This window comes from Typopeltis vanoorti, chromosome 5, assembly GCF_054136105.1.
Source record: "Typopeltis vanoorti isolate ZY-2024b chromosome 5, IOZ_Tvanoo_1.0, whole genome shotgun sequence".
Classification (NCBI taxonomy): domain Eukaryota; kingdom Metazoa; phylum Arthropoda; class Arachnida; order Uropygi; family Thelyphonidae; genus Typopeltis; species Typopeltis vanoorti.
In genome coordinates, this window is record NC_143553.1 from 64,726,077 (window position 1) to 64,744,885 (window position 18,809).

General features: G+C 34.8%; 1 protein-coding gene across 3 annotated transcripts in view; it reads right to left on the minus strand.

Annotated features, from left to right (window-relative positions):
* The window catches only part of LOC150106480 (GTP-binding protein 2), a 94,590-nt gene that overhangs the window by 22,128 nt on the left and 53,653 nt on the right, over positions 1-18,809 (minus strand). For all 3 annotated transcript variants that reach the window (XM_090392466.1, XM_090392468.1, XM_090392467.1), the window contains exon 6: positions 6,080-6,280. In XM_090392466.1, coding sequence (XP_090248592.1) covers positions 6,080-6,280 — 201 coding nt within the window. The remainder of the gene's footprint in view (positions 1-6,079; positions 6,281-18,809) is intronic.

Below are 18,809 nucleotides of genomic sequence, written 5' to 3' on the forward strand. Positions count from 1 at the left end.
TGATTTTTGTTTAGGGGAAATGATCATGTATATTACTTGTCACACTGAACAGAGAAATACTAAAACAGACAGCAGGAAAACTAACCCTAGTATATGTGCCGTCACATATTTAGTCACTACGACACGCGGTGATCTAATGAAATCCCAGGATATAATATAAGAGTGATACAAAAAATGATAATTTTATATACTCTTCATCCATTAAAATCAAAATATATAATTTTTTTGTTTCTGATTTAGTTATTTGTGGCAATTGAATATTTTGCTTTTTTTTTTCAAATAAACGATTCAAAATTTCGTGGCACCATTGTGGCATACTTGCGGCACCCTAGGGTGCCATGGCACCCAGTTTGAGAACCAGTGTATTTACCTATAGGAGTTGCCTCCCACTGACGAGACCTGAATAAAGGTCGAAACCAGTCTGGCCCTTCCCTTAATGCATAGCATTATACATGTCTGCAAGGAGATGTGCTTTGCATTATGGGAGATACTGAGATAAGGAGTGATGAGAGCTTGGTCCACCTTTGCTCGGAGTTGCACTACCTTACCTCAGTCCTGAAGATATTTTCAGGTGCAAGCTTTGTTTGCTTACACTTGGATAAAGGATTAAACTAAATTTATTGTATGCAGTATAGTGTTAGTGGGAAGAGAGGTGCTTTTTATTATGCATTTTCACATTCCAGTTGTCTTTAATTACAGTAATTGTTGCTAAATATAGTACACAGACTAATTGTCTCTACTGTATTTGGGGATACAATAAAGTCAATTGTTTTCCTTGCATCTGCAGTATGATGTTGGGGAGGAAATGTTTTTCACTATGCAGAGACATTTTCATTCCTGTCTTCTGAAAAAATAAGTGAAGCAAAAAATCTATATTCCTGCATATAAAAATGAATCCTATGTTTTATAAGAAAAAGACTGCATCTGATGTTCTTCAAAAAAATATTGGCATAGGCATGACATCATTTACAATGCATAATATAATGTAATAATTCTGAGTTTTTAAAATAAAATGTCTACATGGAAATGGAAATTATTTTTTGTATATATTTATATACTATCAACTCCTTGGAGTTGCCCGTAATAATAATAATATTAATCTTCTACGTAAAGAAAATTCTTCTTTACGTAGAAGAACTTTCTTTATTTTTAAAGAAAAAATACTCATAACAAGCACAAAAATCTGTAAAAGATTTGTTTATCTAGCACTCCATTAATGCACACATATTCATGCTATGGCTAAATGAATCATCTGACTGATTATTAGTTCAATGAATAAGCCCCTCCCTTATAGCCTAGTAAGTTACCAATGTATTATATTTATATAATACATTGGTAACTTATTTATAGTTACCAACATATTATAGTTATTTATATTTGGCAAAGCAGAGCTCTTAAACTGTCAAGTTTTTTAATTATGTCCATCATAAATGCAAACATGCATGTCTAGAGAACATAGGTTGACATGTAGTTTGCCACACCCAACTAACTTATTGTACACACGTGCAACTGTAAATTATTAATAATTATTTGTCTCTAATTAAAGTATTTCTGTCCACACCTGCTCTTTCTCAATTTTATATATGCCAGTCACTCACATGGTTCACATCTCATTAATGTTGATTCATGTGATTACACATTTTAGTAATTTAAATATGCCAACCAAATATAGGATTCTCCATAATTATTGGTTTCTGATATATCCTGAAACAAACCTCCTCCTCCACAACCACATCTATGCAGTTTTAGTTTCAGTCGAAGAACCTATCACAATTTTTAGCATGTCTACTGATATGCAAACAGGATGAATAATAAAACTCACCCGTGTCTTGTTGGAAGGTCAACATTCCAAGAAGTTTCCTCCCAACCTGGAATGAATATGTTAATATGTCTTCTTTGTGCAATTAACTAAAAGGAAAATTCTAATTGTTTAACAAAAAATAAAGTATAATAAATAAATAACAACAACAATAATAATAATAATACCAGTAAATAAATGAACGGTCTAGTGTTCAGAATGCTGACTTCTGGATGATCCTATTATATGCTTCTAATGCTTAAGCAGTCAAGTAGTTACAAAAAATAACGAGCTAGAACATCCACAAACATGTCAATCTGGTATAAGAAAAAAGCTTTTTCCAAAACTTGGCAACTGAAAACCTTGGCAGCCACTCTCAGTAACAGCTTAACTATGAAATTGACTCATAATTATACCTATAAACTGAATTTATGATCCAGATTGAGTGAAGGAACTACAACCTCCCATTCATATTGCTAACAATATTGGGCTTGATGTCAATGTTCTAACACAACCAAAAAATGCTAAAAAAGTAACCTCTTTGGTAAGAAAATTGAAATATTACTATACATGATGAATAATTAAAGAATAATGAGATTCCTGCAATGAGTCTTTGACTCCATATGGATCTTGGAATAATAATAACAATTATGAAATCAGATAAAGGTAATTCAACTGTGGTCCTTTCATATAGTAATTTCAACATGATTATACACACACAACTGAGCACCCTGCTTAAGGATCAATCCACCTACTGCCTTTTACACTATGATCCTATTAGCATAAAGAACAAACTCTTCACAAGCTCCTCAAAAATGTCATTACCTGATTTGCAAAAATTAACAAGATACCATGCAATTTTGTGCCCCACCCCCAATATATGGGCTGCCGTAAATCCACAAAACAAAACATATCATTGTGTCCAATTGTGGACACAATGGTATGTACACATTGTGTCCGCAATGTGTACATACCATTGTAATGATTTACCAAGCTACTAATATTAGCCAAGCACTTAGTTAAGTGCTTTCTCAGTATGCTGGCAATCCCTGTTTACACAGATTTATAATGCCATACAATAGTATGTCATAATAAACTTGGTCCACAGGGTACACATGATTTGTTTTGATCATAATGTCCTCATTACTGAACTTAACTACATACAATACCTTCTTGGCCAATGGCTACAATCATTCCTCACCAAATCAAGAAAAGATTAACATCCCAAACCTACATATACCCTCCTACCTCTGAAACATAGACCACAGCAAATCCACCACCATCCCATATATCTAGGAAATGCCTGTAAAGTTGGCAAAAATTCTAAAAAATACAATCTATAAAGGTATTGGAGAGATTGCACAGGAATAAAATACAGGATTGGATTGATGGACATAGCATTCTTTATGATGGTCAGCATAGATTTGTAAAGGGTACATCCTGTTTTAGCAATTTACTTGCATTTTATGATAAAGTAATGGGTCTGTGTTAGATAAAGGAGAATCAAATAGTGATATCCTTGGACTTTGCAAAAGCGTTTGATAGATTATCACATGATAAGTTGGTGTACAAGCTGCAGAGGATGGGAATAGATTGGTTTAGATGAATTGAAGATTAGCTCTCTGAATGATACCAGCAAGTTGTGTATGATGGAGCAGTTCTCAAAAAAGAAGGATGACCAGTGAAGTGCCCAGGATTCTATTCTTGCCCCCCCCCCCCCCCGCTATTTAACTTGTTTGTAAATGAAGTATCATGTGGATTGGCTGGGATCTTCAGTTATTTGCTGATTAGTTTGGAAGAATTATAAGTAGCACTGCTGATGTCAATTCACTTCAGGAAGATCCGAACAGACTTTTGACTTGGACAAAGGAATGGGGATGTAGCTTTAATATCAATAAGTGAAGTGTTGCATTTTGGAGTGCAGAAATATAAGGCTGTGTACTATATCGACGGTGCTGTACTGCAGGAGATTAGAGATTTAGGAGTGATGGTTGACATAGACTGAAGTTTAGAGGAGCATAAAGGTCTAGAGTTTCAAAGGCTGCACATTGTAGTGTTGCTGCTATTGTAAGAAGTACTCTAACATGTAGGGATAAGGAAGTGGTTGTGCCACTGAATAAAGCACTGGTCAGACCACACTTGCACTACTGTGCTGAAATCTAGTCACCTGGTGTTTAGTGTGATGTGGAGACATTGGAGAGGGTCCAGAGGCAAGTGAGTACTCTGGACTGCTGGCTATGAAGAGAGGTTAAAAAAATATGGAATGCAGAGTTTAGTGGATAGGAGGAAAAGAGGTGATATGATAGAGACATTTAAGTTTGTGAGAGGATTTTATCAGATTAATCCAGAGGAGATTATAAAAAGAGTAGAAGGCGAGAGGGGAAAAACCAGAGGCCATCCCTGGAAGTTATGTAAAAGTGTGGTGAAGAGGTGTGAGGAGTAGATTTTTTGCATGGACAATTATCAGTGAATGGAACACATTACCAGAATGTGTTGTTTAATGCAAGAGTGTTAAAGATTTAAGATTTGGTATGATAAATATGTTGTCAGTTGACTGAACCTCCCACGATGAGTCTACTGACTCCATGGAGGTGCAATAATAATAATAATAATGTTTAATCTCTCAAAATGGATTTATTCATTAAAATCAGTACTGAATCATAATTTCTTATTTGTAATTGTACAATGAAAAAAAGAAGACATAAATTTGTTGAAGAAATGCTTATGAACTCTCATTTGAAGTGGTTTGGACATCTAATGAGAATGAATTTAGAAAGAATACCAAAAAGAATGTCTGATATAAAATTTGAGAGCAAGAGGAAAACCACGGGAATGGTGGAGAGACCAGATAAGAGACCCAGAAAAAAGAAAGTAGAATTGCTACAGTTTTCATGAAGGAAGAATTTGGGAGGATAGAAAGAAATGGAGAGATATGATCTGCCTGACCTGACAGTTTCTGTTAAAGAAGAACACTTGTACAGTAAATGGAACATTATTTGTGACAGTTTAGAAAGGAATTCTTCATGTGCAGTAACATATAGATCTTCAGTTAAGATATAATTGTTTATGCATAAATATCCCCTCCAATCATCCAGTAAACAAGATCCAATTATAGTTAACTTATATTTTCATGAATGATGATTCATCATTATTCATAATGAATCATCGTGAATAATGTTAGGGAAAGAAGAGTATTAAATCATAACTTTCTTTAACACATTCATCAAAGAGATATTTACAATATCCACTACCAGTCCACACCACACATGCCATGCTTCCTAACTACAACCTAACTCAGCTTCCAGAGATTATTCCAAGTTCTTCATCTGCCATGAGTTGTAAATTCTCACTCGTATCTATACTGCAAGAGTCTCTTACCAACTCTTATGTTTCTATCACATCTCCCTCTTCTCTTCTGTATATTACTTAAACTTTGAAAACCACATTCCATCAATCTATCCTTATATGCATAATTACATATATCATCTTGGTTACCTAGCTGTTATAGATTTGATTCTAGTCGCTGACTAAAAGAATCTTTTCTATGCCTTTTTCAGCTGGTTCTTAAGTTAATCTTTTGCAATGGCAGGTTTTTTCTTTCTTTCTTTTTTTTTCTCCCTATGGGGAAAAAACCCTTTTAAATACCCAATTAGAAGGTACCATTCTCGATCTCAGCAGAGAATTGAAGATGATCAAAAACAGACTTTAACCCTGACTGACATCTACTTACACTATAGAAGAGATATCATCCATGCATCCAACTATACCAACCTTTGACATATGCTAAATTACAAAGATGTTTACACTCTTTTTCAGAGAGATAAGGAAAGTGTGAGAATGGAAACAATCTACAACACACAGAAATAACATATTTAGCTTATAAATGTAGGTAAAAAAAATCCTTTTATAAGTTTCATCTTTTTCATGTACAGTTTTTTTTTTTTTTTTGGAAACCCTCTTTTCATTGGATGTTTACTTTGCTGCTGTACCCTCAAATGGAGGAGGAGGCTGTTGCTCCCTAGTTATTAATTCCAGTGTGTTGAGCATGTCCAGCAACGCATGCTCAACTATATATCCACACTATATTGTGTGTGGGAGGAAGGGGAACAGAAACTGGAGATCCTACTCTGGAGATGAAACATGGCAAATCAACTTCATACACTTCCAAAAAGTAGGATGACAATGTTTCGTTGGACAATGAAAGTCATCTACTACCTAGGAATTCATATTAAAAATCAATATGTATATAAATTTTACATAGGATTTCTTAAGAGAGTTTACCTGGAATTCTGCTGGAAGCTGGACAAGTTTTTCTCTTTCCTTGTGACTAATTCCTGGTGGTAATACATTCAAGAAGGTATAAAGCAGATCTAACCCCTGAGCAGTTACACAAGATATGCAAAAAATAGGTGCAATACTGTCTGACATTAGAGTGCTTGCTGCAGTAATTGCATCATCCTCACTCAGTACTTCCAGAGGAACCTAGAAATGTATGTAACTAATCTAATAAATATATTTAATTATTTTCATTAAAGTAGAATAAAGATATATGAAATATTATCAAAAAGCATCATAGGTAAGAAACCAAAATGTCACACTTACTTGTCTTGGGTTAAGCTATTTTACAGAGCCTCCCTCTCTGATGTATGCACTTGTTCCAGCAGTGCCAGGAATGCTGAAACAAGTGTGCATGTTGCTATTCAAATGCAACTTTCTGCAATGTTAAAAGCCCCCCCCCCCCACACACACACATCCCATTTAACTATATTAAAATCATTAAATCTTTTTTTTTTTTTTTTTTTTTTTTTTTTTTTTTTTTTTTTTTTTCAAGGTTCTCCAAAATTGGAAAACAAAAAAAAATCACACAGAAACTTGTATGAGTCAGATGATTTCATTGGGACAGTTTGCTTGGTCAGTAACTGCAATACATTGGGCTAAGTATACAGTGATAGTGAGATGGTGTTCAGTTCCACTTACCTAATATCCTCATTTGTGAGAATTTTTTATTCTGCTGCTGTTGGGAAAACTTCCACTAGAGAAGCAACTAAATCACTTCGGTTTTGCTGTGCTGCAGCTGGTATACTTTCAATGGTTACTGCAATGAGGATGTTTACTATTACGGCTGTTGTTTGGTTTCAAAATTAATCATATGATGCTTCTTTTCACTGACTGTCACAAATCAGACAGTATAAACATTCAATTATAGGATTGTTTCCACCTGTGTCATGTGGAATGAACTTTGAAAATTGAGCTCATCCCTAAATCCATAGTTGAAATGACCTGCCACTGTTCTGCCACCACTACTTGTTTCAAAGTAATTACTCCAGATATCTGGAGTAATTACTTTGGATACAAATATCTGGAGTAATAGTAGGTAACTATTACTTCTTAATAGTTACCTACTATATTCTTAACAAAATCTTTCTGTGACTTTTGTTTAACTACTTTATGTAAGTTCTCTTGCATTTTGTTCAGTATTCTTTTAGGCATCTGACAAATTACTTTCTAGGAATTTTTTATGTGCTTTCTTCTTCTTTATCAGGATTGCCTCTTTAAGTTGATCCACCATGGGGAGAGGGAGTTTCTGATTTTTCTATCCTTCAACCATGTGCATTCCTGCTGATTCACTGAATGTTTTCTTCAGAGTTTGACACTAAATCTCCAAGGTTTGGTTCTTGTTCTCAAACTATTTCATTATTTCTTGTATAATATTTGTATAGTTGAATGTATAGTTCACATGTAAAGGCTGTCAAATTTTAATCATTTTTAAAACTTTCTTACATATTTTTCTTTTCAATATGATATTAATCTTGAATTTGTTTAAAACAAAGTGATGATCATGCTAATTTCAAATTCCCTGTATACTCTTTGTATCTTGAACCAGTGTGAAGATATCAGTATCAATGTTCATGTAGTCAATAAGACCTTTTTTTTTTTTTCTTGTGTCTTCTCTTCATGTGAATTTGTGGATATATTTATGCTGATTGTTCATGTCTTGAACAAAAATCCAGCAGGCACTTACTATTATTATTAATTTTTGCCTTTTTTCAAATTTTTCTGAAAATATTTCTATATGCCTAGGATTCATTTCCTACTTTCTTTAAATCTCCAACGAGAACCAGCTTTTCCATTTTATTTATGTCAGCTGCCTTCCTAATGATTCAAACAAAATTCTTTCACTTCTTCCTTAGTAGAATTTCTGTTGGACATTAGCATAAATGTTTCATTGTTGTCCAATTCCTCATTCTAAAATCAGTCTATATAACTTAAATACAAAGAGCCAATAGGCTTCATTTCGGCAATATAAACATTATTCAAATTAAGGGAATATTAAATCCCACATTGTTTTAAAACTGAATAAGAAACTCAAAGATTGGAATCAGAGAGTTTCATGCCGAATATAGTAAACTATAAAAGTATCGGCGGTTACTAGCGTGAGCTAATGCAAGTAGCCCTAGTACGTAGTACAATCTCAGGCAACTCGTTGCAAAGGTGGGGAAAGTTCTGATCGCTAATCTTGGTATTTTCCATAATGTAAAAACACATTTCCTAGGAAATGTATGCTGTTATGGGTAGTAACCTCCCACCATAATGTAATAACAGCATACATTTCCTAGGAAATGTGTTTTTACATTATGGAAAATACCAAGATTAGCGTTCAGAACTTTCCCCACCTTTGCAACGAGTTGCCTGAGATTGTACTACGTACTAGGACTACTTGCATTAGCTCACGCTAGTAACCACCGATACTTTTATAGTTTACTATATTTGGCACGAAACTCTCTGATTCCAATCTTTGAGTCTATATAATTCTGCTTGAATAAGTGATTGTCAATATCAAGAAGTTTATCTTCGGGTTTAATGTTGAATGCTATTTCTATGCCTCCCTTTCCCTGATCACTACTGCCTGAAATTAACATCCCGTATTTATTATTTACCAAGATTTTACCTGTTTTAATCTTTTTTGTCTCAGTAACATTATTAATACTCCTTAAGTTGATATTGTGTGCATCTTCAATTCAGATGACACAGTTTGTTCCAGTAACTGACTTTCACTATTTGCTCTGGTTCCCTAACAAAAAGAATGGTGATATCAGTTAGCTTTGATCCTTACGCAACCTGGATTTTATATATATATATATATATATATATATATATATATATATTTTTTTTTTTTTTTTTTTTTTTTTTTTTTTTTTACAGTGCAGAAACTCTGCTCTAGAGAGTAAACACAGAACATTTTTAAGCCACTTCAAGCCTTCAGCAAGTGGAGTGGTAGTCTCACACCTGGTGATTAAATTCATTTTTATCATCATCATCAAATTCCTGCCATGTACCCTCAAGGGGTGTACAGGATATGATAGTACTACATGAAAAATTTACATCATTACTAACTTCCTATCTACAATTTTCCCCCAAATCAGTCTGTTACTTGTCAAGACTCCAACATTATCAGATCTTATATTTCTATCATCTAAGGAATTTTGTACCGCATCAATCCACCTATATCTTGGTCTTCCTCTGGGTCATTTTGCTGCCAACCTGGCAGAGAACACTTGTTTTGCTAATCTTTCCTCGCCCATTCTGTTTAAGTGACCATACCACCTGAGATTAGCTCTGCTAACGCATTCCTGGATGCTGACAATGTCAAGTTCTTTCCTAATATCCTTGTTTTTAATATGATATTGCCATTGATGCCATCTGTTCATGCCGCTAATCTTTCTCAGGACTCTCATAACTGTGGTCTCTAGTCTTTGGTCAAGTGTTTTACTTCTGACCCAGCTCTCAGATTCATAAGTTAAAACTGGTTTGAACACTGTCTTGTATACAGCTAATTTATTGTTCCGACCAATTTCTCTCTTATTCCATAAGAATTAATTCAATTGACTTCCCACCATACCAGCTTTGCTGATTCTGTTGTCTATTTCTATATTTAATTTACCATTAGGCACGATTTCAGTAAAAATCGTGCCTAAGTAGCTGAAATGTTTTACTTGTTCCATTCTCCATTCACAACACAGTTGACATTTTCAATGATTCTGCCTATTTTCATTGTCTTTGTTTTTTCATTGCTGACCTTCATACCATATCTATTACAACAGCTATTCAATTTAGTCAGAGAATCTTGCAGACTTGTAGCGGATTTATTTAGAAGTATAACATCATCCGCATAAAGCTGACATTAACATTTCCAATTTTAATATCATGTTTAATACCACTTTCCTTCATATAGATAATGAATAACAGAGGGGGATAACGTACATCCTTGTCTCACACCAGATTTAACATTAAACCATCTTCCTGTACTTCCTTCAATTCTAACTGCTGACTTACAACTCAAATAAAGACTAAGTATTGCTTGATATAATGCCCCATTGACACCATATAACTGCAGCGCTTGTCATATGCCTTTTCCAAATTGACCTTGTCATATGCCTTTTCCAAATTGATAAAACTTAAATACAGATCTTTGTTATATTCCTATGCTTTCTTGACTATTTGTCATAATGAAGATTTGATTCTCACAGCCTCTATTTGGCCTGAATCCAGCTTGTTCTTCACCAAGCTTTTCTTCCACAATTCTTCTCAACCATTTCTCAAGTATACTTGCATAGATCTTGCCAGGAACACTCAGTAGGGAAATACCTCTGTAATTTTCACATTCAGTTTTATTTCCCTTTTTATATATTGGTACTATGAGAGCTCTACTCCAATCATTGGGAATCCGTCCCTCTGTCCAGGCTTTCTGAACTATGCAGTGCAGCCACTGTAAGACTCTTATACCACCATACTTCAGCATTTCTGGTCAAATATCATCTACTCCTGCCTTTCCACATTTCAAGCCTTTGATGGCTTTTTCTACTTCAAGTATGGATACGTATTCCTGCCTGCATGCCTGGTCAGTGTTTTTTACCACTGTGCTGTCATCACTGCTTGTTTCCATTTAGCAGTTTTTCAAAGTAATTACTCGATACTTCAAGGATATCTTTTTCTTCCATTTTCATGCCGCCTTTACCATCTCTAACTCCTTTTACAGGACTCTTTCCTCCATTCCTAAGCTTCTTCAACAATCTCCAGAATATATTGCCACCTTCTTGATATTTATTTTCTATATTCTTGCCAAAGTCCTCCCATGACTTTTGTTTAGCTAGTTTTACAGTGTTTAGCATTCTTGCATTTGTCTCTATATTCTCTAAGAGCAAGCTGACTTATTTGACAGGAACTTTTGATATGCTTTCTTCTTTTCCTTCACTGCCTCTTTAACTTCCTGTGTCCACCAGGGAGTTCTGATTTTTTTATCCTTGCAAACAACTTCACCACATGCCTCTCTAGCAGAATCAATCAATGTTTTCTTCAGAGTTTGCCACTGAATCTCCAAGGTTTGATTCCTGTTCTCAAATTGTTTCATTTTTTCTTCAATAATCTTTGTGTATTTTAGTCTACAGTTCACATCTGAGAGTTGCTCAACTTTTATTCGCTTGAAAACTTTCTTACATGTCATTCTTTTCAATATGAAATTCAATTTTATCCTGCTCAAGACTAAATAGTGATCACTTCCAATTTCAAATCCTCTGTATACTCTGGTGTCCTGCACCAGGGAGAAAACATCACTATCAACAATAACATAGTCAATGAGACTTTTTCTTATTCCTTGCCTCTTCTCTCCATGTGAATTTGTGCGCATTTTTATGTTGGAACATGGTGTTAGTAATAACCAGTCCATGTCCTGAGCAGAAATCCAACAGATATTTCCCATTATTATTAGTTTTGCTCTTTTCTCCAAATTTTCCCAAAATATTTTTGTATGTCTCACAATCATTTCCTACTCAGCTATTTAGATCCCCAACAAGGACCAACTTTTCCTTTTTCATTGTGTCAGTTGCTTTTTCTAAAGCCTCAAAAAATTCCTCCACTTCTACCTTAGTAGAACCTTCTGTGGGACCATAGGCACAAATAAGTCTCATTGTCTAGTTCCCCATTCTCATATTTGCCCACATTACTCTACTTGAGACTGACTGCCATTCAAGAAGATTAGCCTCGTATTTTGTGTTGAATACTATGGCTACTCCTCCTTTTCCTTGATTGTCATTTCCTGAATATAACATTTTGTATTTATTGCTCAGAAAGATCTCACCAGTTTTGGTCTTTTTTGTTTCAGTCACCCCTATTATGTCGATCTGGTACTTATCTAATTCCTCAGCTAGCTCCATTTCTTTGCCATTCAGGCTTCTTACATTGATAGTACCGATCTTTAACTCTGGTGATGTTGAGTTGGGGTTTGTTTTCAGATTTGTTTTAATGTTAAAAATTCATTTTTAACCTAAAAATAATCACAAACATCCAGGTCACCGTGGGATTCAAATCAACAGCCTGTTGGTTGGTGAGAAGATATGCTAACCACTTGGCCAACCAAGCCAGCAGATGGAGCAATAGAATCTCCTATACACAATTAATCTTGACACAAATATCACATATTCTTATTTCTAACCCAGTTAAGAGTTTTATAAGTTTTGCACCATGTAATAGCTATACATATCTCTGCATTAGCAATAATGCATGATTCTGCAACAAGTTATCATTGGTACAAACATAATAATTAGATGTTTTTTAATGGACCAGCTTTTCATTTGAATTCTTATGACAAGAAAGTACTCTAATAATGTGTTTTCTTCTCATAAGAAATGAAATGAACCATTGCAGTCATAATGATCTTATCATTTGCTATAACAATTTATATTAACGAACAATAATACAAGAATTATGTGTCATTATGTGTGTTATAAAAAAAATTTTTAACTTTCGGTGACAATTGATGGTGATCACTTCTCACACTTTGGATATATGGTCTGAATAATTCAGATCAGGATAGTGAAATGCAGTTGTAAATGATTTCAAGATGAGATGATCAAATTTTGAACTCACTTGAAGTATCTTAGTTTGCTTCCAGCAAACTCTATGAGTAGCATGCAATATAAAACCTGTTTCTCAGTATTTAATATAACTTTATGTTATCAAATTCTTATCTCAGCAGATTTGTGCATTTGTCCAAAATAAAGTAGCTGACAAGAGCAAGGCACTCGATAAACACCAGATAAGGATACAAGACATAATTTGTCCTTTTGGATAGGTAGAAAGGGAAGAGAGTTTTCAAAACGAGTTTTAAATCTATAAAGAACTCATGCTATCTGCTCCGATGTCACTTTAAGGTGGCAACCCACTTTTACAGGCCAGTACATCCAGTTGTCCTCACATAATCCATTATAGCAATTTTTCATGTTGCTTATGTACATGTACATGTTCAGTGCACATGGTATGAGTGCACTGAAGAAACTACTGTTAGATAGAAGTGGAATGTGTGTAATGCAAGCAAAGAGATCAGAAGTAAGGGATGAAGTGAAAGATCAGGAGAGTGGTATTGAAGAGAAGTGCCTGACAATGGAAACAGTAGTAGTGTGAGAGATGAAAAGAGAATGGGAATGCAAGAGGAACAGGGAAATGGGTGGGGAAGGCTGAGTGGACAGGGAGACATGGCATATTGAGAGTGGATGTTGGAAGAAGTAGTGAATGAATATATGGGGATGATCAGCATAGAAATGGAATAGATTGGGATGTGAGTGGGGAAGTTGGGACTGAGTGGATATATGTGATAAGAGGTGCTAAAAGTGATTGGGAAAGGGTAGGTGTGGTGTATTTATTTACAAATGCCAGGAATATCAAAAATAAGTGAAATAAAATTGTTTATTGATTGAGTTTATTCAACCCAAAATTGTTGGAATAAGTAAAGCATGGTTGAATGAAGATGATACTAATGGGAATAGCAGGGTTAAAAATAGAAAGTACAGTGTTTTTTGTGAGGATAAAAATGTCAAGAAGAGAGGGGGGGAGTGCTGCTGATGATAGCATGGGAATTATGTCCACATAAGATAGACATGAAAAGGGGAAATAGTGACAATGGTTTTGAGGCAGTGTGATGCGAGATGGAGGTTGACAGGAAAATATATTTAGTTGGATGTTGTTATAGGCCAGGGAATGTGAAAGATGGTGATAAAGAAATGTATAAACAACTTGGGTTAGTGAACAAAGGAAGAGTGATTATTATGAACAATTTTAATTATGGCAGTATAGATTGGAATCGAGAGATAGCATTTGGGAATTACGAAAATGAATTTCTTGAGAGACAACTATCTCAGGCAGCATGTAAAGGAGGGAACATAAAGATTGAGAGGTTGAAATCTGATCATTTCAGAGGATGTAATTATGAGTGGGGTTCTGCACTTTCCTCCAGTTGGTGAGAATGATCATGAAGTGATCACCTGGGTTGTGGCTAGCCATATGCAGACTTCCATGAGGTAATGATATATATGGAAGTACAAGGCTGGTGATTATGACAAGCTTAAGAGATACCTTGGAGCTATAGATCATAAAATGAGGAGTTGAGTAGTAAGGAAATAAATGCTGCTTGGGAACCGACAAAGAAATACATAACAGCATCAATGTCTGAACATATTCTGAAGGTCAAAAGGCTGAATAAGATCGATGTAAAATGTCTGAATGAGGGACTTATGCATGAAATCTGGAAGAAGGCGCTTTGCAGGCAGTACAACATGAATAATGGTAATAATCAGTTACATGAAGAGAATATAGAACAAGCCAGGACAGTGACTCACTTAGTAAGGACAATAAAAATGCAGCATGAGCAGAAATTGGCAAAATAAGGTGAAGAAAAACCCTAGAGAGCTTAGATATATGGCAAATAGAAAGAAGAATGATCATGGTAAAATGATGTCAATAAATGAAAATGATAAAATGGTAACTGCTGCAAAACACTTTGTTGAAGTATTCCGTGATCAATTTATAAGGTGTTTCATCCTCATCAAGGTCAAATCATGAGAAACTTAAGTGCAAAGGACATAGGAGAGGATGGCTTAATTCAGAGTGAACAGGAGGTATTTGAGGAAATAAATAACCATGATGTCAATAAGGCAATAGGATTTGATGGCATATCACCACATGTGTTAAGGGAATGTTCCAGGGAATTGGAAGTAGCATGGGCATGCCTGTTTAATAAGTCTTACAATAGTACAGGTTTTAAGGGAGTGGAAAGAAGGTAAAATTGTTCCACTGCATAAAAATGGTAATAAGGCTGTGGAGTTGTGGTGACGGTACTAGAGAGATTAGTGAAAAGTAGGATACAGAAATGGGTTGACAATATTCTCTGTGATTATCAGCATGGACTTGATAAAGGGAGAGATCATGTTTTACTAACTTACTTATGTACTATAACACAATGACAAATGTCTTTAACGAGGGAGACGCACATACAAATGGTATACTTACATGTATACTTACAAGTGGTATACTCAGATTTTGCAAAAGCTTTTGATAGACTGCCACATGACAAGCTGTTAACTAAACTGAAACGGATGGGATTAGATAACAGACATCTGAGTTGGATCAGTGACTGGCTGTTAGATAGGAATCAGAAAGTTGTATATGGAAGTGCAGTATCCCAAAAGAGGAAGGTCACTAGTGATGTGCTGCAGGGGTAGATTTTGTGAACATTGTTGTTCAATTTGCATATTAATGATATTGGGATCAGTTAAACTAACGATACGAAGCTGTTTCCAGATGAAGCAAAATTGGGGAGAGCAATGCAGGGTCAAGCAGATGTTATGGCCTTACAGGAGGACTTGAATAGACTGCATGAATGAGAAGGTAAGCAGAATTGTCAGTTCAATGCTGCAAAGTGTAATGTTTTGAAACTTGGTAAGCAATGATGGGATGTAAAGTATACACTTAGTGAGGAAGGAGGTAGAGGAGATGAGAGATCTGAGAGTAGTGGTGAACAAGGATCCGAAATTCAGAGACCACAGTGCACAAGTTGTGAAGACATCACATCAGATAATGGCAATGATGCAGAGAACCCTGACATGCAGAAATAAAGAGATTATGATGCCACTGCATAAAGCCTTGATCAGGCCTCATATGGATTATTGTGCACAAATTTGGTCACCAGGTTTTCATGATGACAAGAATATCTCAGAAAGGATCCAGAGAAGATTCACAAAGGTGGTCAGTGGTCTTAGGAATGTGGAGTATGAGGATAGACTGAGAGAATATAAATTGCAAAGCCTTGTGAATAGGAGGAGGAGGGAGAATATGATTGAGACATATAAGTCAGGGATTTTTATCAGATTGACATGGAAGAGATTTTTTATAGAATGAAAGGTGGGGGGGGGGGCAAAACAAGAAGCCATCACTGAAAACTGTATAAGGAAGGTGTGAGCAGAGGAGCGAGGATTACGCTCTTTACATGGAGGATAGTTAGTGAGTATAATACATTGCCTGAATGTGTTGTGAATAGAGACACATTGAATCAGTTCAGTTTGAGGCACAGTTGAATCAATTTTATGTGATAGTGTGTACCTCCCACAATGAGCTTTGACTCCATGGAGGTCACATGTTAATAATAATAATAATGATAATAATCATCTTCAGAAATCTGAAGAATACAGTGTTATGTGACAAAAATATGGTCAACTCTTGATAAATTACTAAAGCGAAAGGTAAACATCCCTGCAACACTTGAATCGCCAGTGGAGATAAACTAACAAAACACTAGTGGACCTTCATAAACATCACACTACTCAAAAAAGATAATTTTCATGATTCACAACATAAAACTGAACACTAAAGTTAACAGCAAACTATATATTTCCCACCCATGTTCAAAACAGAACTGAAAAACGTTCACAAAACTAAAATGAAAGACTAGTGGAGGAAGAGATAAAATCAAATTTACAAATCTTTTATAACACATTTTGAATAATTAAGTCTTGTACTCATAATCATACTTCAAAAGAGGTTTAAAAAGATTGTGGAAGAGAAACTTGGAAGAACAAGCTGGGGTTCAGGGCCAAATAGAGGTTGTTAAGATCAGATTTTCACTTTATGACATACAGTTGAAAAATCATGGGAATTTGGCAAGAATCTATACTTAAGATTTAGATTCTTGCCAAATCTATGCTAGATCTATATACTGTAGATCTAGAAAAGGTATATAACAAGATACCCAAAGACAAGCTTTTCAAAACATTACAATTATATGGGATAAATGGAATATTATATAGAACAATATATAGTCTAAATTTAAGTTGTAAGTCAGCAGTTAGAATTCAAGGAAATAAAGGAAGATGTTTTATGTAAAATCAGAAGACAACGATGAATATTATCTCCACCCTTAGTCTTCATTCATATGGATCACATTATGAAAGAAAATGGCATTGGGGCTAATATTAGAATTGGATATGTCAAACTTAGCTCTTTGCTTTATACAGATGATGCTGTACTCTGAAAAACATCTAGTGCAAGTCTCCAGGACTCTCTAACTAAATTGAATAACAGCTGTATTGAATTTGGCATGAAAACCAGCAGTAGAAAGACCAAAATTATGAAAATAGACAGAAACATTGAATACTTCAACTGCATTTTGAATGTAAAGCCTATAGAACAAGTAAAATATTTCAGCTATTTAGGCAGTTTTTAGTAAAGATGCCAAGTTAAATCTGTAAATAAACAAAATGAGCAAAGCTGGTATGGTGGGTAACCAGTTGAATAAATGTATATTGAATAAGAAAGAAATTAGTCAGAACACCAAACTAGCAGTATACAAGACAGTGCTCAAACCAATTTTAAGTTATAGATCTCAGAGTTGGGTTACAAAGAAAACACTTGATCAATGACTAGATATAGATATGAGGGTTCCGAGAAAAATTAGGAGAGTGAACAGATGGCATCAATGGCAGAATCATATTAGAAATGAAGATATTAGAAAGGAACTTAACATTATTAGCATTCAGGAATGTGTAAGCAGAGCTAATCTAATATAGTATTGGCCAATTAAACAGAATGGGTTAGGAAAGATTAGCAAAACAGGTGTTTGATGCCAAGACCGCAGGAACGAGACTGAGAGGAAGGCTAAGGTTTAGGTAGACAGATGCATTCAGAAGTGTCTAAGAAGCACAAAATGTTAGATACGACAATATTGGAGTGGTTCGAAGTAAGAGACTAATTTGGAGGAAAACTGTGGATAGGAGGTTAATAATAATGTCAACTTAATCATGTAGCACTGTCATAGTTGCCTAAACATCCTTGAGGGTACATACCAGGAAATTGATGATGATGATGAAGTCTTATACTTTTGAAATGTATGAGACTTTCAACACCATTTACACTGATCTAAATATGGCAAAAGAAACAGTATCACAAATAAAAACATAAAGGAAGAAAAATTCTTGAAAACACCTGGTGTACACAATGATATAAAAAACACAACCATGCCACTAGAAGACACTACTGAGAATATACAAAGCTTTCGATAAAACACATTTACTATCCTTATTCCTCTTGATTTAACCAAAGCTTTCAAAACACTTGATCAAGAAACAATACTGCACAAATTATAATCTATTGGAATAAGAAGAATACTGCATACCTACTTTGGTTTAGAATTACAGTCAACTTCTCTACAACAAACTTCCAATGACAATAGGAATTGTTTATTATCATGGATAGTTTGCTTAGTGAATTTCCTTTACCATAGTATTGCTATGTGCCTATGCAACTGTTTTTACTTTTTTTTTACAAAACTATTATTTTAAGTAATTTGTTAGAGCAGGCAGCATGATATAACGGTGTTTACAACAGTGAGAGTTGACTGTATCTGCCAGACAACCCAAGTAAAGAAAAATAGGCAAGTCACAGATAGCATACATGAATACAATAAGTAGGCCCTCAAAGATGTAATATCATCACCTGCCATTCTCAACACATACATAAATGACAATTTGCAAATGGACAATACAAAGTGAATATATCATCCACACATGACATTCTACTTTCCAAAGTACATCAAGACCTAAACAATTGTACTAACTTGTCTGTACAATAATTCAGTTTAATAAGAAACACTAAAACATAAATAATACTTAAAGAGAATTCGACAAATGAA